Genomic DNA, 24,623 nt, shown 5'->3' with positions numbered 1-24,623 from the left:
GGAAGTTATACCCATAGATGTAGGATGTACAAAGAGTTGATTCAGACTGTTCTGAGTCAAGTGAAATTTCCTTTTAGTGCATTTTTGCGTCGGAAAATTCCACTCGATATCAACTGAGAATCATGGTCTAAATTATCCCTTAAAGTTTTCGGTGACTGCAAAATCTTGAACGTTGTACCGGGTGAGAGCTACAGCGCTCCCCATTTGTCCGGCCAAGTAGTTAATGCCATCTGCGGTAAATCTACAATAAGTCACGTCAAAAAAAAAGCATGCTATTGTTGATAGCTGATTAGGAGGAAGCTCTATGTACATCCATCTATTAATGTACCCTTTTCAAAGGCAAATAAGGAGTATTTCTACTGGTGTACATTGCTGAAGGCACGTTATGCCGTAGGTCCCGGTTACTTACTGATGTAAGTAAGTAGTCGTTACATGAGCCATGTCAGTGGCTTTTGGCGGCAAATCTACAATAAGTCACGTCAAAAAAAGTAACTGATTTGACTAGTTGGAAACATGTGTCTTCACTCAGCGGGATCCCCTGTCTGGGAGACATAAGAGTGATGCAGAGAATTAGATCTGGATTTGTTCTACTGAATTATGCTGAAAACAGAATTTGTTCCGTTAAAAAACGGAAATACAAAGTTTTCTAACCGACCTCCAGCCAGCGGGATATTTACCAAAGTTAAGTCTGATGAAGTATAAATTGGTATTAACTTTTAGATCTGTATTTATTGGTATTATTATTATTGGTATTAACTTTTAGAGAAAAAGTCCGCTGACTGGAGGTTTCATTGCAGCTTGATTGTAGCTGAAGTAAGGATGTCAGAAGTATTTTTTGTTTTGTTGAATAGAATAAATACAGATCTAAAAGTTAATACCAATTTATACTTCATCAGACTTAACTTTGGTAAATATCCCGCTGGCTGGAGGTCGGTTAAAAAACTTTGTATTTCCGTTTTTTTAACGGAACAAATTCTGTTTTCAGCATAATTCAGTAGAACAAATCCAGATCTAATTCTCTGCATCACTCTTATGACTCCCAGACAGGGGATCCCGCTGAGTGTAGACACATGTTGGAAACTAGCCTACTTATTGAAATACCTAAGTGAATACTTTCTGTCTTCTAGGTATCTCGACGTTTCCTTGCTCAAGGACTGGCGGTTTGGTCTCCTGTGTGCATCCGTGGCGCTGATGTCCTGTGGCTCTCCATACGCTTTGTACTACCTTCCCGCCTACACAGTTGCTGTGGGCCACAGTAAATCTGCCGCGGGTAAGCTAAGATACTAAGATACTGAGGGGAATGATTCAGCTCACGATTCAGAGTTAATATCAAGAGGAATTTTCCGTCGCAAAATTCATGTTCTTTTTTAGCTTTTTAAAATATAATTGTATACTTTTGCGATGGAAAATTCCACTTGATATCAACTCAGAATAATGAGCTGAATCATCCCTCTGAGTATTCGTTATGACATCACTTACACCCCGTACAAGTACGTATGGGTGTTAGTGACATCGTAACGAAATCTTTGAGGGATGCTTCAGACCATGCTTCCGAGTTGATATCAAGTGGAATTTCCTTTGAACTTAAAATACACTTACATAAACAGCCTATATACGTCCCACTGCTGGGCACAGGCCTCCCCTCAATCAACCGGCGGGGGTATGGAGCATACTCCACCACGCTGCTCCAATGCGGGTTGGTGGAGGTGTTTTTACGGCTTTTTACTTTTTTACTGTTATAGCCGGGACCAACGGCTTAACGTGCCCTCCGAAGCACGGAATCATCTTACTTTTTCGGACAATCAGGTGATTCAAGCCTGAAAAGTCCTTACCAAACAAAGGACAGTCTCACAAAGTGATTTCGACAATGTCCCCATCGGGAATCGAACCCGGACTGTGACCGGACCGGATCGTGAGCCTAACGCTCTAACCACTAGATCACGGAGGCAGTTAAAAAAAAGAAAATACATTTAAAAACGTATAATGTATATACCGTTGTGTACGAATGCATAGCTAAACAAGCGCCAAGTTTTCGCCGCATTTTTGTATCAAGCGCTGTATCTACGGTAGTGGTAAATCAATGTTTCCAGGGCTAAAGCCATTTATATTATTTCCAGGTCGTCTGGTCGCCATCAGTGCTGTGTTAGACCTCATTGGACGCCTGGGACTGGGCTGGCTGTGTGACTTGCATTTGTTTTGTAGAAGAAAGGCTTACATCATCAGGTACGAAATAAATTTTCATCATTATCATTGAGGTCAGACAGGCAGTCGCTTCTGTAAAAAAACCGGACCTGTCAAATCTTCAGGTTTAGGTAAGCGGACCCTGTGAAAAACGGGATAATGATCATACATACGTGATGATGATCAATAATCCGACAGAATTAAGTTGATAGCACACGTTAAACGGGTTGTATATCAGCGAGATGCCTATTTTATTCGTCCGGGTTATTAATTAATTATAAAAATTAACAGTTGTCAATCATCCGTCCCTTTTCTTTTCGGCGGATGAGAAAATGACGGGTGTAATTTAAAATTAAATTAGGAGGGGTCGGCAGGAATCGGGACCATAATTTTCTTCTTATTTTTTCAGTATTTTCGTGGCTGGCATATCTGTGTTGACCCTGCCCAGCTTGACCAACTGGTGGGCTCTCGCTGTTGTTTCCGGTAAGTAGCTTTTGTATGTCATACTGTAGGACATTAAACTCTCGTCACACTGACGGCGTTGTTAGACATTAAGCTCTCGTCACACCGATGCCGTTATGAGACAGTAATCTTTCGTCACATTGATGGCGTTGTAAGATATTAAGCTTTCGTCACACTGATGGCGTTTTGAGACTTTAAGCTCTCGTCACTATGACGGCGTTGTGAGACATTAAGCTAAGTCACACGGATGGCGTTTTGAGACATTAAGCTTAGTTACACTGGCGGTATAAAGAGTTTTCTATCGCAAAAGTATAAAATTGAAATTCATTATAAAAAAAACACAAAAAATTATGAATTTTGCGACGAAATATTCCACTTGATATAAACTCAGAATTATTAGCTGAATCATCCATTAGTATTCGTTACGATGTCACTAACACCCTGTATATTGTTATACATACATACACACGAAGTAGAAAGATCAACTTGAATTTCAATTTATTGTATACTAGCGATCCGCCCCGTTTTCGCTCGGGTAAAATGCTGAGGAAAAAATGAAATTATTTACGACATCACATTAAAAACCTCAAAAAACGGTATTTCTCCACTATTTAATGGATGTTATTATACATACATAATACCAACCCGCAGTGGAGCAGCGTGGTGGAGTATGCTCCATACCCCCTCCGGTTGATTGAGGGGAGCCCTGTGCCCAGCAGTGGGACGTATATAGGCAGTTTATGTATTATACATAATATAAACCTTCCTCTTCAATCACTCTATCTATAAAAAAAACCGCATCAAAATCCGTTGCGTAGTTTTAAAGATTTAAGCGTACATAGGGATATAGGGACAGAAAAAGCGACTTTGTTTTATACTACATAGTGATTTCAACATGCAGTATTATGTTATGGCTACATAAGCCATCTTCGGGCGCATCAGCGTCGTGCCGACTAGGAGTCGAAGTGGTCGCCATGGCCGAAATCGGTCGGAGAGATCATTCACTCATTCACTCATTATGTTATGTTTGTATCTTTCAGCTTCATATGGGCTCTGTCTGGGCTGCTGGTTCCTTCTGGTACCAGTACTCCTGGCTGACACCTTCGGAACTGCACGCATCGCCTCCTCTTACGGGCTGGTCAGAATGTTCCAGAGTCTCGCCGCAGTGTCTGTACCACCGACAGCTGGTTAGTAATGTCATTCTTACTGTGTATCGCCTCCGTGGACCAGTGGTTGCACTCACGAGAAAGTCCCGGGTTCGAATCCCGGTGGTGACTAATCACAAAAATCACTTTGTGAGCCCTGCAGGGCTAACATGCGCTACGTAATAAAATTATAACGATTTTTTTAAAATAAGTTTGTTTTTTCCCTAACATGCGTGCCACGTGATTTTGTTCGTATTTTGACAGAATGACATGACTTACTTAGGTTCACATATTAGCACCAATCGACATAACCACATAATTCGTCATCATCATCATCAGCCCATTAACGTCCCCACTGCTGGGGCACGTGCCTTCCCTATGGATGGATAGGGAGATCGGGCCTTAATCTTTCGAACGCCGGAACGCGGATCTCGACCAGACACAATGTAAAATCTATTGTGTCTGGTATCTCGGCATATGAGAGGTTAAACCACCACGCGGGCCCAGTGCGGATTGGTGGTTATTAACGACTGCTAATGCAGCCGGGACCAACGGCTTAACGTGCCTTCCGTAGCACGGAGGATCTCGAGATGTAAACTTTTTTTTTAGTCACCCATCCTATGACCGGCCTTTGCGAAAGTTGCTTAACTTCAACAATTGCAGACCGAGCGCGTTTACCGCTGCGCCACCGAGCTCCTCACCACATAATTACCACACAATTATGTCGTCAGAATCGATAAAATGGCCGTGACAACATTTTATCGCCTCGCACATGTTACCTCTATTTGGTTAGAATATACAAATTGATACAAATAGCCTATTTGACAACTTACGCAAATGATACTTTAAAATACGAAACGTCAAAATGAACATTTTCTATGGAATTTGTGTGGAAATACTGTCCTGAGACGTCATCAGTAAAAACAGTCAAAAGTCGTACTCATTGTTACTTAATTCGTAATTAAACGCAAGCCAAAAAGTAATATGAGATTGATTATTGATCATCTTAGACTGGCTTCTATTTAGGTTCTTAGGTTAGGTATTATGTGACACGGAGTGGGTTCTAGGTTAAGTAATTTTAAGTTAGGTTATTTGACTTTTTTTGTAATAAGTACTTGATATTTGGACTAATTTTAATTTTGATAAAATATATTTAAGTTGCGTCATTGCACTTACCCCGACACATACAATTTGGTATTATGTTATTTTCATTTTATTTCAGTTTATTTTCATTGTATTTTATTTTTTTATTTCTAGATTAGCATTTTATAATTTATATTTTACAGTCAAATAACCTATTGTGAGAGAGCAGCAGTAACTGTCAGTACTATTCAGTGGCGGAGGACAGGAGTCCTAGTACGGCTTCGTAATAGACTACTCTGGGCGCCATCCCACTTGCGTCAGACAGAGTACTGTGGGGCGGAAGGCAAGAGGGAAACCACTGCCCTATTTTTCCCTAAAAAGTAGCATGGAAAATGCTGCACCGACAAGAGCGTGGCTCTTAAATTGATGGTGATAATTGCTGATGATAATTGATGATGATAATTGATGATGACAATTGATGATGATAATTGATGATGATGAACCTATTGTGACCTTTTTTCAGGTTTAGTCCGTGACGTCACAGGCGGATATTCGTGGTGTTTCTACGGCATGGGATCCTGCATGGTCCTAGGTTCGATTCCCGTGCTGGCGTTCCATTTGACCACCAAGAATGAAGACTCTGATTCGTCTGTAGACTGAACAGACGGATAGATAAATTGGTAAAAATATATCGATATCGTACAGTCGGTAATGTTTTTTTTCTTTTTTTGTCTATAGGCAAAGGGCACATAGCCTATACAGCCTAGTCGTAAAGTTGCTGACTGTAAAATATATATATTTTTTATTTTTTTAAATTATATCCTTAATCTAAATACACGGTTTGAATGATGCCGTTAAACCACAGAGGTTTGTCTCGACACCCATTCGTCGCATTAAAACAGAAAAAAATAAAATACAGAAAACATTTAAAGGAATCACATCTATAGCATTATGAAAACATTGATTTTAAATAATGATTTTGGAGCTTTGAACGTTTAGTGGGTTCATTATTTATTTAATTCACAAATTAGATAAATTATAATTACGGATAATTAAAAAAAAATACTTAACTAAGTACATACTTATTGTATTTAACTAAGTAAACAAGTTCATTAACTTAATATAAACTTTTTAAGTTAAACGGTTTTATTTTTAATTTATAAGTAACGTGATTTTTTTCTTGTCATTAATGTTTTGTTTTCATTCGAGCGAGTATTATAGTCGGGAACTTAAGTCATGTGTTGATCAAAAAACATTAAAACATAAATATTTAAGTAGTTAGAAAGTGTTTTTAACTAAACACCCTGCTCTACTGCGTGTGGTGATTTTTTTTATAATAACTCAGCTTAACGTGCCTTGCGAAACACGGAATAATTTTGGCGTTCAAAATATAAAACACTTGCTTAACTAAAACCTAAGTAGTTTTGTATAATACAACAACAAAAATGAAGGACAGTTTTTTGCTTTTTAGTTTTTTTTTTACATTGATGTAATTGCTTTACTTTCATATTTAAATGTAATAAATATAACCCGCATGTAATAATTAACAACGCAATGCAATGTAATTATAAAATACAGGATGTTAGTGACACCGTATGGAATACTGAGGGGGATGATTCAGTTCATGACTCTGAGTTGACGTCAAATGGAATTTTCCGTCGCAAAAGTATGGAACTGAAAATAATAATATAAAAAAACATTTTTATGTGTTTTGAGACGGAAAAAGTTGAATCATCCCCCTGAGTAGTCAGTACGCTGTTACTAACACCCTGTAAGTTACATTCATATTGAAGAAAAAATGTGGAAAATATAAATTGGAAAATCGAAAGTAATATAAATGTGCTCACAGCATTTTTTTTGACGTAACTTACAAACATGTGAGAACATCGAGTGTTCTCAACTGGCAATCGATATACTTAATTAAAAAAAAAATTATAAATGTTCCATCTCCCAAGCCTCAAAAAAAAAAATTAATAAATTTATTTTTCTCTGTGAAAAGTAAGAAAACTTAATACTATCCACAGCTGGGCCCAGGCCTCAAAAAAATAATTAAAAAATATATTTTTCTCTGTGGAAAGTAAAAAGACTTTTGTACAGAGGATTGAAATCTAAGTAGAAGGGATTTGACAAAACGTGAACATTATTCCCATAATATTAGATATAATAACGTATTGAAAATTATATCGACCTAGGTACTTATTTAAAATTAAAAAAATTAAAAACCCCCGACCAACAAAGTACTCAATTATTATGACAAAAGGCTAAAAATGTATATCCCACATATGCTTGCAAGCAAACTGAGCGTGTAACATTCCTATCACACTTTACAAACGACCTGATGGCCTTGAAGATCTGAACCGATTTCCACCAAACATAGCTAAGAACACTCTCGACTGATATACCTTTCAAACAAAGAAAACAGCATTAAAATCGGATCATCCGTTTGGGAGCTACGATGCCACAGACAGACAAACACATTTACACACACACAGAGACGTAAACTTATAACACCACGTCGTTTTTGCGTCGGGGGTTAAAATCTAGATGTTGTTAGCTGTGAGTATATGCTGATACATGCAGAAAGGGGAAGAAAATAGATATGGACATGTAGAAAGGGGAAAAAAAAGCTTAGCCTTATGAGTTTGAATTCATGTTTGGATTGTTAAATGATGTCACGTGGTTACCAAGATTTGTGCCCGGTTAATGGCAATATACTATAAACCTCTGCCTACCCCTTAGGGGTTACAGGCGTGATTGTGCACCTGCTATGTCATAGTAGTTTAGTTCATCAACTTCCTAGCGTTCGTTTAATACATTGAAATTAATTATTTTAAAGTACTTACATAATTGACTATTAGAATTCTGTATTCAGTATTCGTTACGATGTTTTAAGTTTATGCGGTTATTGGCCCCGATTGCTGCAGACACCTCCTAATTTTATTTTAAGTTATACCCGTCATTTTCTTATCCGCCGAAAAGGAAAGGGACGGATGATTGTCAAGAAGATAATTTTAAAACGAATGAATAACTCGGGTGAATAAAATAGGCATCTCGCTGGTATGCAATCCGTTTGACGTGCTGTCTACTTAACTCTGTCGGGTTATTGGCCGATGTAAGATTTTAGACGGTTGTTTTAGATTTCTGCTTAAAATTGACGTGTGTTCAATAAATTTTATGCCTGTCGATTACCCGTCCCTTCCTTTTCAGCGGATAAGAAAATTACAGGTATAACATAAAATAAAATTAACTGGCATCTGCAGGAATTAGCACCATTATCACAATTAAAACACATAATAACGGGTTCTTACCGCGTTTAATCTCATCAGTCATCCCGTGATCATGGCACTTACAACAGTGTCGAAATATCGGGAGTCTCATATCCCTGCTTTAAACACGGTAAGAACCCGTTATTATGTGTTTTAATTATTCGTTACGATGTCACTAACACCCTGTAATATACAGTTCCTAAGCGGATAAGAATCGGAGTATTGCGAAAACGCCCTAAGGGTAGTGAGAATACGCCTATATTTGCGTTGTAGCAAAATAAATTATGATCCAGGAAAAAAACATTTGGGATCAAGGGGGGTTAGGCCACATTGAAACAATACATTTGACAAGCAATACTTTCATTTATTTTCAATTTGACATTTGTGCAAAGTTAAGTAACAAATGTCAAATGTGTATTAGTTAGCGTTATTGCTTTTTTAGATGAATTGCTTTAATATGGCCTTTTTAACCGCTCAGTTTTCTTTCAGTTTGATCCCATCACTACGGGATAGATATAGTCATACCCTTAAGGAAAATAAAAAAAGCTGTGAAACACAATTAAAGCCGATTTACAACAAGGCGTAAAAATCATTTTTTTTTTATTATTCACGTGACTTAAATCACGTTTCGTTTTTTATTTCTATTAAATCCAGAAGGATCTCTGAAGTAGGTATACCCTTTTTAACGCAGCAATTACATAACATAAACAGCCTATATACGTCCCACTGCTGGGCACAGGCCTCCTCTCAATCAACCGGAGGGGGTATGGAGCATACTCCACCACGTTGCTCCACTGCTAATGCTACGTTGAAAGGAGGTAGGTAATGATAATGAGTAGTTGTGAGCCTTGATAAACAACAACTGGGAGTCTAAACCGGCCACATAGAAGCAATGCATCTAGAAAAGCAATATTGCAATTTGACATTTGCGCATGTGAAAGTTGGTGCGTAAGGACAACAATGTCGAATAGCAATATTGTTTTTTTTTAAGTGAATTGCTTTAATGTGGCCATTTTAGCGCTCCTGATGGCTTATCTATACGGTTTTTGGATGTATTTTTTTTACTAGTCTATATTTAAATGAATGTGTTCAAAGTGTCTACAGGAGTTTGATCTTCATTGGGACTTGGTAGGAGTACATACATGCATAAACTCACGCCTGTAATCCGTAATTTATTTATTTATTTATTTTTATGGGATAATAAAAATTATACATGATATATTAACAATAGGTGTAGGATTTTTTCACATAAGTACATGTACAATCAACCACATTATCCACGTATTAGTTTACAATGTCGTCTAGTGAGTTGAAATAGGTTATGTTATAAATTAAACAAAAAATAAATCAGCTCAGGGCTTGAATAATAGATTTTTCACTGTAAATTGTACTGTATTCATGTGTTTTGTCTGATTGTTGAATTTTTAGTTCTGTGCAATAAAGTATATTTGATTTGATTTGATTTTTTAAATTTAGAACTAGATAAATTGAATATGTCTATAAAATGAAATGAATCATTGTATTGAGAGAGAATACGACGTAGAGGTACTCGCCTGCCGGCGTTGGTGCGGCAGCGCACCGTTCTAAACAGCGGGTAGGATCGAGTCGCTCGTCGATGAACTCTCGTAGGCACGTTAAATCCAATGTCATTAACAAGGTCTGGGCAGTCTATTAAGTTATGGCAGATTCTATAAAGTGTTACAGATTGAAGAAGCATTCGTCTATTGTGTAGTGTTAGTAATAAGGTGGGCAGAGCCACAAGTTATCAAAGACAACGTGCAGTCACTTTTGATACCGAGTCCTTAGATAGACGATGAACCTTATAGCGACTGGTGATCAAGGGAATTAAAAAAATCATCTAAAAAGCAATATTGCAATGAAGATAAAAACTGTCTATTTCTCCCACCAGGTGTCGCTACTGTTGAGTGTTCTTAAATTTTGACAGTTCCCCATACTATATGAGTAAACAAACATATTGTTTTGGTTATAATATTTTTACACTATAACACTTTGCGCAGCGTTTCACTGCAAAATCATAGTGTTATTTATATTCCTTAAAGGTTGGAAAGAAGACAGAATAGACTTTAAGGTCCCCGATACCGACCCCGCCGGCGTGGTCGACGATTTCCCTCATTCAGCGCTTATCGCTATCGACCCACTAGGGTCGATTAATTCTTTCAAATATTTTTCCTCTCAGACGACGCCCTGAGCCGAGGTTCGCGCCCAACTGGGCACCCTCAGGCCTGTTGTCTTAAACGTTGTACCGGGTGAGAGCCTTCAGCGCTCCCCATTTGTCCGGCCAAGTAGTTAATGCCATCTGCGGCAAACCTACAATAAGTCATGTCAAAAAAAAAGAAGATAGAAAAACTTATTTTCAATCAAAACTGCCTTTTTCCAACTGGTGGCACGTTGCTCCGCATTTTATAGCAAGTTATCACGTATTGCAACTGGACAGTATGGAGAACTGTCAAAATTTAGGAACGCTCAACAGTGCTGCCGCCTACATTTGAGCTTCGAGTTTTTGTCCTCATTTTATATTTAATACGCATAGAAAAATAAGTTGAAAATGTCAAATAGGTGATGAATTCAACATTTTAGAATGGACGTAATCCGTTTTGTCGGTTTTTACGACATAACCGGGAAGGTAAACAAGCCGAACACTCTTGGTTTTTTTACTCCCTTCCAGTTTAACATTAAAAAAAAATGTTTTTATTTTTATTTTTGCTAACTATGCCCATTTCAATACGAATTACAAGCGCGAGTTTCTGTGTGAGAAATGTTTTTCCAGCCAACTCCTAATAATCTATTGATAACTGAGTAGATATCAAATTGTTGAAATTATACAATGTCTTGAATGATTGTATGGGATGTATGGAAAAAACGGTATATGTAAATATGTATGGAAAAGTGTATGGTAGCTCAGTGTGGCTTCAACTGTCTAGATGCTTCGTGTTGGACAACTAAAATTAAAAAAAAAAAAAAGATTTTTGAAAACATTTTTTTTATTAAAGAGTAGAATAAAACTATAATAGCAACTGCCATACAAGACTTAAAAAAAAACATTTAAAACACTTTTTTTTCAGTTATTTCCGTAAAAATAAAAATGTTTTCAAAACATCTGACAATTACAAAAAAATATATTATTAAACCAGTATTGTAAAGCTAATATTAATATTAAATTAAGTATTTTAGTGTGATTTGGGGCGATATTCGACTAAACGTACTGAATTGGAAAATTTGGAAGTAACTTACTTGTATTAAAAATGATTTATAAGTAGGTATTCGTGAAATCTTTGTGTCAATAAAATGCGTGATTTTGCGGAGCGGAACTGTCGCTTTTTATGTCAGGGGGTCACCAGGGGAGTTGAAATGGCCACATCGAAGCAATTCATCTAAAAAAACAATATTGCAATTTGACATTTGCGCATATAAAAGTAAGTGCGCAATGCTAACAAATGTCAAATAGCAATATTGCTTTCTTAGATGAATTGCTTCGATGTGGCCATTTTAGCCCCCCAGGTCGCAGACAGCCTATCTCCTTAGAGAATTAGATAAATTGCATTTCTACCCATGACCCAACCTGTCGCCCTGTTTTGTATGTGTGTGGAGGGGGGGTTCATGACTACACCCCCCGCCCCCCCTTAGAGAGATCAGATGTGCTATTCCCGGAAATGTTACCATTTTGGGAACATTCCTGGCAGTAAAAAGGCGCAAAATAATTTGAAAAAGAAAAGCAGCCAATGCCTTTACTATTAAAAAGTTTTTACAACAGGAACATTCCCGCTTTGGGAACATTCCTGTACACATCACTGGACTTAAACATAGCGAGTGGGTGTTTAACTATACGCCTGTCTACCCCTTCGGGGATACAGGCGCGATGCCATGTTATGTTAATTATTCGAATATTTTGCCCGGAAAGGCATGATATCAATGTATTAAGTTAATATGTATGACTGAAAACCAGCGCTGGATGGCGCCATAGCATGGCTCCATCGCAGCACAAGCTGAGCCATTTCCTTTTGTCCGTATTCGCAATATTCATAATTACCCAGTTCATATAGCAAATGTAAATTGTTACTGGCAATAAATTTATTTTATTCTTATTCTTATGTATTTTGAGGAGGATGGGAAAAAATAAAACATAGATTTAAATAAACGAAAAAGGAGTTTTATTTTAAAATAAAATCATAAATAGTATAATAACAAAAATGCGTGGCACAATGAATATAGTTTTTTCCTATGAATCCGTTTCCCTAGATTTTTTTTTAAAGAACGTCTAGGGCCCTGCGCCGAGGTTTTTCTTGCAGCTTCTTTTCCCTGGCTATACAGGTTGTGAGAAGCTGCAGTAGTTTTAGGCGGATGAGACGTTCGTTATGTAAAAATTGACGATTCAAAGTGTAACTATGTTACCTACTGAATAAAGATATTTTTGAATTTGAATTTGCCTGTGGCAAATGCAAGCCGCGCGAAGCCAAAACAAAAAAAAAAAGAAGGCTAGGCAGCGGAAACCCACTTTGACCCGCTTAAAATGGCCACATCGAAGCAATTCATCTCAGAAAACCATTACGCCACCGGGTCCTCTACTGTCCATGCGAAATTCTTTTGATCTATGTATCGTCATTAAGCCGACGCCGGCGAAATCTATCTATAATATTGAGTACTGATATTACTTTCGAATATTAAAAGGTCAGGAGGACCCGGTTGTGTGATGGTTAACATGCTCGCCTCGGCTTGAAGAGCTGCGGGTTCAAGTCCCGTCCGAGTCAGAATTTTTTTTCGATTTAAAATGTTCTCTTTGTAGCCATTACAATGATAGCTAGTTTACTAAAAGTAGGTATTAATATAATTTTGTTCTTTACGCGCCTTAATTCCTGCAGCCACCGCCTAATTTTATTTTAAGTTACACCCGTCATTTTCTTATCCGCCGAAAAAGAAAGGAACGGATAATCGACAGGCATAAAATTTACGGAACACACGTCATTTTTAGGCAGAAATCTAAAAAAAAAACCCTCAAAAAATATTACATAAGTTGACAGCACGTATCAAATGGGTTGCATGCCAGAGAGATACCTATTTGATTCGCAATCGTTTTAAAATTAAGAGCTGTCAATCATCCGCCCCTTTCCTTTTCGGCGGATAAGAAAATGACGAGTATAACTTAAAATAAAATTAGGTGTCTGTAGGAATCGGGGCCAATTTTGTACGCCCTTCAATCTTTTCATTATGTGATTTTCTTTATGCAAAATGTACTTGAAAATTCTTCTTTCTTATGTTTATAAAATGCGTTACTTGATAGGCGCTGTTTTTGTTCTATAGTAAGATTAACATTTTATGCATTTCAACAGTCCGCATGCGCAAACTAATTTATGTTATAGTACCTGGAATAAATATTAGCGGAATACACTTCATCATGACTTTGCAGGCTACGTTGCAAAATAAATATAGATGGCGCTGTACAGATTTGCCTTCGTTTAAACTTCTAATTCCATGGATAATAGACATATGCATCTTTTATCTTTGTTTTCGGGTATAAATGATGACCCTTGTTATTACAACCAGGCACAACATATCTTCCACCCATTATTATTCTGATCAAAATAGAGGCAATATAGCAGCAATTCTATACATAATGTGATCTAAATATAAAGCAACAATCTTTTAATATATACTTCTGCCATTATATTGTATTTTGTAATGTACTCGAGTAATGAGCAAATAGGTAGTTGGCTACTTGACTGTTTTCGGAAAGCATTTTAAAAATTACAAACGTTTATTTTATACCTTTTAAAATATTTTATTTTCTCGAAAAAGCTTAATATAATAGAAAAAAAACATACAATTTTAATTTATTTTAAATTTCTCGCGAAAACGGTTGGTCACGTGACATTTCAAACAAACACATACACACATTTTCAATGTTTATTATATTTTTATATGAGTACGAAATGTGGTTCGTGGGGGGAGACCAGGATCCCAGGATCCAGGGTCAACCTAGTTTGGGTTCCTGTCTTCTGCATACGGTCCCAATTTAAATATTATTTTTGTTAGTATGGTAGTTTATAAGATTGTTTGTAGAAGAAGAAATAAACGTTTTTATTATTATTATTTTATTATTTCGCCCAGTAACGTCACATTTCAACAAACAAAGAAACTGTCAAACAGTAGTAACTTGAAACCTGACAGATAGTTTTTGTTTATTTTGTGATATGTGACGTCACACGACGCTCAATCATGGCCGCCCGTGTTTCGGGCCTTGTGACACACCGATAAAAATCGAATTCGTGTTTTGTTAAAATATTTAAAAATGACTTTACGACTCTTGACTTTTGACGAAGCTTGTGCGGATTTTATTATGTATGAATTGAATATGCTTTCCCTTATTTTTTTTTTGTTTAAATATGAATGTTGGTACTGACGAAGCCTGTGGTGGATTTACATTCTGTTTTTTATTATTATTGTTTCTGAATAAATATTTTTTTACAATGTTTTTTAAAAATAATCTTAAAAAGATATTATATTAAATGATAAATTACCACATCCGACATATTTCATATTTTATTGTTACAACTGTCAAGCAGCCAATTACTTTTGTATTTTTCAGATTGTAGGACACCTCTAGAGGGGTAAACTATTCCAGTTCAAATCTCGACAACGCCATCTATATATTTTTTATAAGAACGTAGCTTGGAAAGTTCCTCATCGCTCCGTAATCTACATTCATGAGCAATATAATGTATCCACTTTAGGACTCGCACTAACATATTTGACATTTAGTGAGACTTACAGTTCAATTTGTCAAAAAAGTTAATGTGACATGGTACCAGAGTGTATACATATAAATGCTCGTGTCCGTACATATGCAAGTTACATCTTACAGTATTTTATATTCTTCTTGCCATCGTCACCGCCAGGACCTGCAGACATTGTTTTTACTTCTTCCTTCTCATCGTGTTTGCAACAGCAGGTGGCTGGTTTCTCTTGCCTCCGACCCTTGCCTGCTAGTGGTCTGTCCTTCTCATCCCACACAACCACACCATCACACAGGCAAACACGTTTTGGGTTTTGGAAAACACCAGCCGATCTTGCTATGATACCGCACCCGACTCTGTTCGGGATAGAATTAGATATTATACAGTTAGTGACCCGATATACACCGGCTGGTTTTATAAGTAATTGTATTTTTTCAATTTGCGACAGCTATGAATTTATCGACAGCTATTATTTTGGGAATCTATTGTATATTCTGACGGGCATAGAGTGAGGACTACAAATACGGCCCGTCATAAAAAATAAAATCATCATCATTATCAGCCGTACGACGCCCACTGCTGGGCATAGGCCTCCCCCAAGGATCTCCACGACGATCGGTCCTGCGCTGCCCGCATCCAGCGACTTCCCGCGACTTTCACCAGATCGTCGGTCCACCTTGTAGCGGGCCTACCCACTGAGCGTCGTCCGACACGTGGTCGCCATTCCAGAACCTTTCCGCCCCATCGGCCATCGGTTCTCCTCGCTATGTGTCCTGCCCACTGCCACTTCAGCTTTGCAATTCTCCGAGCTATGTCGGTGACTTTAGTTAAAAAATAAAATATAAATAAAAAAATAAAGAAAAACTCACGGTTTCCCGCTGTTCCCATCGACTTTGGACCTGGGATCGCTCCCCCGGCCGAGGTCATCGCACCTCTCCGTTACAGCGACTGACCTGCCCACTATGTCTTGCACCTAAAAGGAGTTCATACATACATGGCGGAGCTAACTAGTTGACCAGCTAGTTCCGTCTACGTGCAACAGATGGCGCCACCTTTCAATAATGCAGTCCTGAAACGCGCTATCGAAGTTTGCACAGCGCGACGCAGCGCGATACAACTTCCAACTTGTTACTTGACACTAGTGGATCGTTGATCCCTAGTCACACTACCAACTTGTGGTTAGCGGAGTACTATGCTCTGTTCGGTACCACGAGAACTTCCTTTGGCAGCAACTAAAAAGAGGGGAAACCACTAACCTATTTTTCCCTAAAAAGTAGCATGGAGAATGCTGCACCGACAAGAGCGTGGCTCTTAAATTGATGACGATGAACGACTACGCACTTACATCGGTAAGTAGTAACCGCGACCAACGGCTTAACGTGCCTTGCGTCACACGGAACATCTTACTTTCAGACAACCAGGTGATCAGCCTGAAATGTCTTAACCAAAATAGGGATCACAAACATTGACGTGACAGAATTGTCACGGGGGGACTCCCCAGGGATTCGAACCAGGGAGCCCGATAGTCCATTTGGAAGCTACTTACATTTAGCACACAGTCCATGATCCTGAAGCAAGCGCGCCCAGTTTCGTCGGCCACAACGTTTCCAAGGTCACCAGCATGTCTGCATTCTTTGGGGTCGTTGGGACCTCCGTGGGAGGGACTGCCGTGGGGGTTGTAGTGGTCTCCTAGTGATAAACAACCCTGGATGGAGAAAGAAACTTATATAGGTCCACAGGAATTGCGTGCCACTTGTATGGCATCATCACCTCCCAGACTCCAGGGTTGATGATGTCGGATATTGCCTTCACACAGAGATCACCATCCCAGCGTAATGCTTGAATCACCTGATTGTCCGAAAAAGATGATTCCGTGCTTCGGAGGTCACGTTAAGCCATTGGTCCCGGCTATTAGCCGTAAAAACACCGCCATCAACCCCCAGTGGAGCAGCGTGGTGGAGTATGCTCCATACCCCCTCCGGTTGATTAAGGGGAGGCCTGTGCTCAGCAGTCGGACGTATATAGGCTGTTTATGTTATGTACTACTGGTGAGATCTATCGTGTGGGTTCTGAGGCGGATTACCAACCTCATCAACCCTGGTGTCAGGGTTACGACTGAGCCGCCAAAGGCCCCTGAAATGAGTCATGTAACGACTACGCTCTTTCATCAGTAAGTAGTAACCATTGATGGCTTAACGTGCCTTCCGGATCACGAATCAGTTTCATCATCATCACCAGCCCATTAACGTCCCCACTGCTGGCATGGGCCTTCTCTATGGATGGATAGGGAGATCGGGCCTTAAACCATCACGCGGGCCCAGTGCGGATTGGTGGTTATTAACGACTGCTAATGCAGCCGGGACCAACGACTTAACGTGCCTTCCGAAGCACGGAGGAGTTCGAGATGAAAACTTTTTTTTTTGTGGTCACCCGTCCTATGACCGGCCTTTGCGAAAGTTGCTTAACTTCAACAATCGCAGACCGAGCGCGTTAAGCGCTGCGCCACCGAGCTCCTCAATCAGTAATCACTACTCAAATAGTAAATACAATACTCAAATAGTAGAGGATCAGTTTACTTTCGGACAATCAGGTGACCAGCCTGTAACGTCCAAACCAAACTAGGGACCTCCGGATGGTGAGCCCAACGCTCAACCACTGGATCACGAAGGCAGTTATAACTCCCGGCAAACTTCTTGAGCATCGAGTGTCGTAGTGGGGGAAAGTTCGCGCACGTACACTTCCGTGCAAAAAAAATGAACTTTTGATTATTTTTTTAACTTCATTAAAAAATATATATTAAGTATATTATTTAATTATGTAAATAAAACTAAACTTATCTATATTATTATAGTTTATTAAAACTTATATTATATTATTATACTTAATAAAAAACTAATCGTCAGGTAAGTATGATATTCCTTCCATGAGATTGAAACCAGCAATACCAGAGCTAGTGCTAGGTTTTGGATCTGTAGACATAGACCTCGTGCTAGTAACTAATTCTTAAACTTAAAAAAATGAGCAATAACAAAAAAATCTAATAAAAGAGCAATAACAAAAACGTGACAGTTTCACTGCACGCAAGTGTATTCGGGAGTCAAAGGGACGAAGACAGAGTGCGCGGGGGAAGTATCGACTGATCTACCAATAGCCGGTCAATGCGGTATTCACCCGCCCCCGCGCCCCGTACCGCACCACCAAAGAGATCTAAAATTCGGTTGTGCGCAGTCAAGGTCGATACTCAAGAAGTTTGCCGGGACCTATACTAGTGAGATGAGAACTGACCATGCTCAAATCCCCGGAATTCCTGACGTGCAGCCCGTGCTCCCCTGGGTCCAGGCCATCGATGGTCCCGTCGGCGACCAGCGGCCCCTCAGGACACTGCTGGAACCTGATCACACCCATCACGCGCCCGTTGCAGCACGAGTGAGATGCTATCATCGCAACCGCCGACTGGTTTTCTAAAAAAAATTAATCAAATAACAAAGAAAATACAAGGGGGGGGAGGCATTTTACGTGACCCATTTTTGGTTCATGCGTTAGTGGACTTTCCAGACCACGTTATTATGCGATGAAAAAATCATGATATTAACTGATAAAAAGAATCATGATATTAACTGATAAAAAGAATCATGATATTAACTGATAAAAAGAATCATGATATTAACTGATAAAAAGAATCATGATATTAACTGATAAAAAGAATCATGATATTAACTGATAAAAAGAATCATGATATTAACTGATAAAAAGAATCATGATATTAACTGATAAAAAGAATCATGATATTAACTGATAAAAAGAATTCCCCCTCAGAAAATTCATGAAAATGTTAAATGAAATTTGTTTTTTTTATTAAAATTTTCAGTTTCATACTTTTACGACGGAAAATTCACCTTAATATTAACTCAGAATGGTCTGAATCACCCATCAAAGTTTTCGTTATGGTGTCAATGGTGCTAATTCCTGTAAATACCATCTAATTTTATTTTAAGTTATATCTGTAATTTTCTTATCCGCCGAAAAGGAAAGGGACGGGTAATCGACAAGCATAAAATTTATGGAACACATGCCAATTTTAAGCACAAATCTAAACCAACCGTCTAAAAATTTTTTCCATCAGTCAATAACCCGACACAGTTAAGTAGACAGCACGTCAAACGGATTGCATACCAGCGACGTACCTTTTTGATTCGTCCGGGTTATACATTCATTTACTCATTCTTCCTAAAATTAAGAGCTGTGAATCATCCGTCCCTTTCCTTTTCGACGGATATGAAAATGACGGATATAACTTAAAATAAAATTAGGCGGTGTCTGCAGGAATCGGGGCCAACTAACACTGTATTTTTAAGTTAATGTCAAGAAATGACTGAAAAGTGCCGGACACCAACTGACACTTCCAATGGGAATCGGCTTCGGACGCCGAACTTCGATTTCTTAGCCGGTACCGATTTAGTGTCAAAAGTACTGAAATCATTCGTTCAATCGGCTTGCCGAACTTCATGTGACGTCACGAATCGGGGATCGTCATCTTGGCTGCTTACGCGGTACGACAGAATCGAATCGATTTGCTCCAATCTGAATCGGCTTCGTCTTAGCCACATCGAAGCAATTCATCTAAGAAAGCAATATTGCTTTTTGACATTATATGCGCAAATGTCAAATTGTAATATTGCTTTCTTAAATGAATTGCTTCGATGTTACCATTTTAACCCCCACTTCTTGACATTAACTTGAAAATACAGTGTTAGTGTCACCGTAACGAAAACTTTGATAGGTGAATCAGACCGTTCTAAATTGATATCAAACGGAATTTTCCGTCGCAAAAGTATGGAACTAAAATTTTCATATTTGCTGATTTTACCTCTTTATATCTGTTAATATCATATATCAAGTGATTTTTGTTACCCCTTGCTCTAAAAAATAATAATGCATTTGACAAAATTACTCCTGCAACAGAGCGTCTTGTATTATCTAGTCTATTAGTTTGCTTACCACCAAACCCTTGCAGGACCGCACGCTTTCCAGACGATCTAGTGACTATATCAAGTACCACTGTGCTTGGCAATGTGGTCTCCATAACGATGGCTCCGTTTTTGAACTGTACCTGCGTGCAACATAATTCAAATTCAAAAATATCTTTATTCAGTAGGTAACATAGTTACACTTTGAATCGTCAATTTTTACATAACGAACGTCTCATCCGTCTAAAACTACTGCAGCTTCTCACAACCTGTATAGCCGGGGAAAAGAAGCTGCAAGAAAAACCTCAGCACAAGGCCCTAGACGTTATTTAAAAAAAAAAGAAACATAAAATATTGTTATACAATTGAGTAATTTAGCTGCCTAAATATTAGTTCTCAGACAGGTAATCCCATGCATTCATATCTTCTAAATAATCACCTACCTAATATAACCTTAACAGCCTATCATACGACCCACTGCTTCAAGTATGCAAATATTTTATACTAGAGAGTTAAGAATTAGATACGTCTATTGCAAGTAAAAAGTTATAGCAAGTAAGAAGCTCGAAAGATAAATGGACAGCCCAAATAATTGACTGGTACCCTCGAGATGGGAAACGTCGGCGTGGGTTGAAAATCAGTGTTGCCCTCTGGGTAAATTTTCACTGAACCCTGGCCTTTTTTGGAGAACTGCGGCACCCATATACCTTTATGTTTTCCAACTAAATATTAATGTTATGTGTGTATATTTTAATGTTGTAAATGTATATGTGTGTCGTAGATTTTACCTAAATAAACTTTTTTATTATTATTATTATTATTAAACGTCGAAGAGGAAGGCAAAACAAAAGATGGGAAGACGACCTCCCAAAAAGCTGGAGAAGAGCGGCAAAAGATCGCCACATTTGGAGAAGCCTAGAGGAGGCCTATGTCCTAGGACAGCCTGACAAGGAGGGTGTCGATGTTGTTGATGTCGGCTAATTATTAGATTTAAGTTAATAGTAAGAGAAAACAGTGTAAGTCAGAGAATAAATGCTATTTTTATTTATTTATTTATAGCAAGTAAAATAAGCGCGCCACCTATTGGTGCTAATCGCGCGCAAAAGCGCATAGTTTGTATTCACTTGGGTAACCAAAGCCGCAATAAATTAAAAAAAAAAAATATTCACTTGGCCTAGAGGTCTATGTAACCAGGCCAAAAATTCAAAAAAAAAGTTTGTATTCACTGATTATTAAATATTTTTTTATAATATCCTTTATTTTGTGGTTATAAAGTTTCTGATTGTGTATTTTTTTTTAAATAATAAACTGTATTTGTTACAGTTTACAGTTTTACAGCAGTTTTCACTAACACCATACACGATCCGACTATTATAGACGGCGATATGGCTCGTCACCTATCACATTGGTATAACAAAAATCTCGGTGAGGTGTGGGTTCATCTTGCGATGGATGTATCTCTGACTACGCCAACTGGGTTATAGTTCTGATCTTATGTTATACTTCTTACATCTTCCACCTGGTCCTGGCTCTTCAGGCAGTTCAGTGTCTTCTCCACCAGCTTCTCATCTGGATGTTCACCAAAATCCACCAACACTTCTAACTGCATACAGGAAAAAGAATTAGGGGAAAAAATATAATTTAATCATATTAAAAAAACAAAATGTCCAAGGCATAAAAAAAATTTAAAAATATGATTACTTTTTTATCAAAATTACTTATGCTCATAAAAAAATTAATTGTCAGATTTAGTTTAAGGTGGGGTTTACTTTTAAGGTGTTTTTTCAAAATACCTTAAAAGAAAACTATTAAAAAATATTCTGTTCAAAAATTCTCTTAACTATGTATTTAAAAATTTTAACTCTTTTACTGTATTTTTTATATAATTTAGTTTCTTTAAAAATAAGTAATAATTTTATTATATAATACCTGGGGCGAAGAAAAAAATATATATAAAAAAAAACAAAATATTGTCCTGTTCTAGAAAATGTAGAATACAATTATAGTTTAAACTTTGTTTTTGTTTGTCTTCTCCAACATACAATCGGTCTTGCAACAACTTAAACTTAAATTAATTACCTGCAAATTGCCTCTTCAAGTCGTTCTGCCCGTTGTACATTTAATTTTAACATATTGTGGAGAAAGACACAGGCAAAAAAACCAGTGAAAAATTTTCATATCGGAACTATGCACGTAAGGCGTAAAAAAGATCATAAAGTGTAAGTTTTTATAATTTGTGAACAACTGTGAAACAACTTCCCTCCTTTTTTGAAATAATTATGTTAAAAAAGATTTATAAAACCTATATTTATAAAGTGTTTTGAGATTTACGCGGTTATTATCATATTTACAGCACATAATACCGGGTTCTTACTGCAGTGTTGAAATATCGGGAGTCTCAGATCCCCGATTTTAACGCGGTAAGTACCAGGTATTATCGGTTTTAATTATAGTTATAAATTTAGTTGTTTACTCTGTATCTAGTACCTACTTATAATGTGTTATCAATTAATGTGCAACTTGCGAATCATTCAAGTTTCAAGGACTCAAGTTCAATATTATAATGCAAATTCATTCTACAAACTTCTAGACTTATTTATTCATATACAACACCAAATAACGTAATTATATCACTTACCTTAGAACACAACATAGCTCCGGAATGATAATAGAGCCACACAATATATTAATTTTGTATAAAGTCAATTTTAAACCGTATTTTTTAGTGTTTTTCTAGAATCTAAACAAAAACGACGTGATAAGATTTCACATTGACAGATAAGAAATGTCAAATCGCAACTGTCAATATCAATTTGACGTTAGATCTGCGTTTGTGAAGTATGTGAGTTCCTCCTATAAATTTTTTAGTAGCTTTGTAGATATTTTTACAATAAGACAGACGACTTATAAAGCTTTATTTTTGTATTGTTCATAATCTGTTATTGTTTTTCAGTACCTAAGTATGTTAATTATGAAACTTTTGGGCGATGTACAGTTGCGTGCAACAGTTTTTATGTGAGCGGCCAAAGGACGCCATTTGTCACGTACCTACCTAGTTAAGTCTTTTTTGTAACTATTTTCTTAAATTTGGTGAAATAAAGTGTATATGAATTTAAATATCTTCGAACACCGGTGGTCAATTTTATTACCGTTAACGCAAAAATAATAATAATCGTAATATAACTTTTTATATTTTTGAAAATAGAACTTATGTTTGTCGCCATCTTACTTAATTCTAACTGGATATTTACAAAAAGCCAAAAGATTCTAGGATTATTTTTCGCTCACGATAATTGTATTGACTTTCGGTGTTAAAAATATTTTTGTTTCTTATTTCCACTAGCATGACTACCAACTGAAATGAAAAAAATAAAACGATAGAAGAATATTTAATAAGTTTTATTAAACATAGGGACGAAGGTACAAAAGTATGAACATGTCGGCAGTAACTTAGGGTTGAATCTGCTGCGCCAGCCGCTGCGGGCAGGGCGTCATCGAACGGCATTTCTGAGGAAGAATATATTAGCTTTAACATTTGTTCAATAAAAAAAAAACCATGCAGCCTCCATGTATGTCCCACTGCTGGGAACACGCCTCCCCTCAAGTGGAAGGAGTATGGAGCATACTCCACCACGCTGCTTCACTGCCAACGGCTTAAAACTTGCTTTCTGAAGCGCGGAATTTTCTTAGTTTTTCAGGCAATCAGGTGATTCAGCTTGCTATATTCTAGCCAAACAAAGGACAGTCTCACAAAGTGATTTCGACTATGTCCTCATCGGGAATCTAACCCGTACCGTGAGGCTGTTACGTTTCGGATGGCGTTCACTACTTGGCCGGCACTCACCTCTCTATAGTCGACCTCAGCCATGACGGGCGTCAGCATCTCGACTCGTTTCGCCGGCGTCTGCTCCATGTTGTGGATCATCTTATAAACGTCCGAGTCCTTCAGATGATCGAGCGAGACGGGAGGCTTTTCGTATTTCATAAAGTTGATCCTGATTTGAAAAGGCTTTATTGAAATTTGGTATTGAGAAAAGTGGGAACGTGTATACTTACACCCGTATTCTAAGATCCTCAAAACTTCCTCCAATAGACTCGGCTTCAGCTGAGAATTTTGGTATTTTAAATTGACATTTACGTCTCTACTTGAAGACTACTCATTGGAGTCGAGCATATCATACTGCCAACATAATAATAAGAAAATATTTTTCCATCACTGAAGTAGAATCACTGGAGTAAACTCGAAATAAGGTTGAGGCCCTTGAGCCACCATCTAAGAATACCGATTTCCAGCTGAGTTCGAGGATTTTCTCGGAGTCCAGGAATGTTCTTAGAATATGGGTGTTAGTGTTTAGAGTTCCGTATAAGTACATCTTGTTTTAAAAAAAAGCATTTTAGTGTAAAATGTTGTAAAAATCATTGATTTTTTTTAAATGAAATTGAGAACGAAAAGTCCAATTTGAAATGTCGACGACGTTTGATGTTCTTTATAGTGAAAACATGGTTTTCCATAAGTATAAGCTCTTATACAGATTGTGTGAAATGTCGGTGCATGTAAAAGCGTGCAGTCGAAACAACCCCAGCGTGGCGTGCATGGGAATCGCACCGCGCGAATTATATCAAGAGCCTGTTACAAATTTATTTCTATTGATTACTTGGCATGCTTACATGATGTTGTGTGTCTGCTAACATCAATTAAAAAAGTAAAATATGACTTTTTACTTTTTTTTTATTGACATCTGTTTGACACTGACTTTTCTTCACTCTTAT

General features: G+C 37.7%; 1 protein-coding gene and 1 pseudogene across 1 annotated transcript in view; one reads left to right on the top strand and one right to left on the bottom strand.

Annotated features, from left to right (window-relative positions):
- The window catches only part of LOC126379415 (uncharacterized), a 32,033-nt pseudogene extending 25,907 nt beyond the window's left edge, over positions 1–6,126 (top strand).
- Positions 6,127–13,544: 7,418 nt separating this feature from the next.
- The window catches only part of LOC126379671 (titin-like), a 61,238-nt gene continuing 50,159 nt past the window's right edge, over positions 13,545–24,623 (bottom strand). Inside the window, exons 16-22 of the mRNA XM_050028487.1 lie at positions 23,698–23,848; positions 21,364–21,456; positions 19,885–19,996; positions 18,172–18,347; positions 16,433–16,591; positions 15,756–15,859; positions 13,545–15,242 (exon numbers count right to left, since the gene is read on the bottom strand). Of these exons, the coding sequence (XP_049884444.1) occupies positions 15,002–15,242; positions 15,756–15,859; positions 16,433–16,591; positions 18,172–18,347; positions 19,885–19,996; positions 21,364–21,456; positions 23,698–23,848 (1,036 nt within the window). The 3' untranslated portion in view covers positions 13,545–15,001. The remainder of the gene's footprint in view (positions 15,243–15,755; positions 15,860–16,432; positions 16,592–18,171; positions 18,348–19,884; positions 19,997–21,363; positions 21,457–23,697; positions 23,849–24,623) is intronic.

The sequence above is a fragment of the Pectinophora gossypiella genome, chromosome 29 (genome assembly GCF_024362695.1).
Source record: "Pectinophora gossypiella chromosome 29, ilPecGoss1.1, whole genome shotgun sequence".
Classification (NCBI taxonomy): Eukaryota; Metazoa; Arthropoda; class Insecta; order Lepidoptera; family Gelechiidae; genus Pectinophora; species Pectinophora gossypiella.
This window is presented reverse-complemented; position numbering and strand designations above follow the sequence as displayed.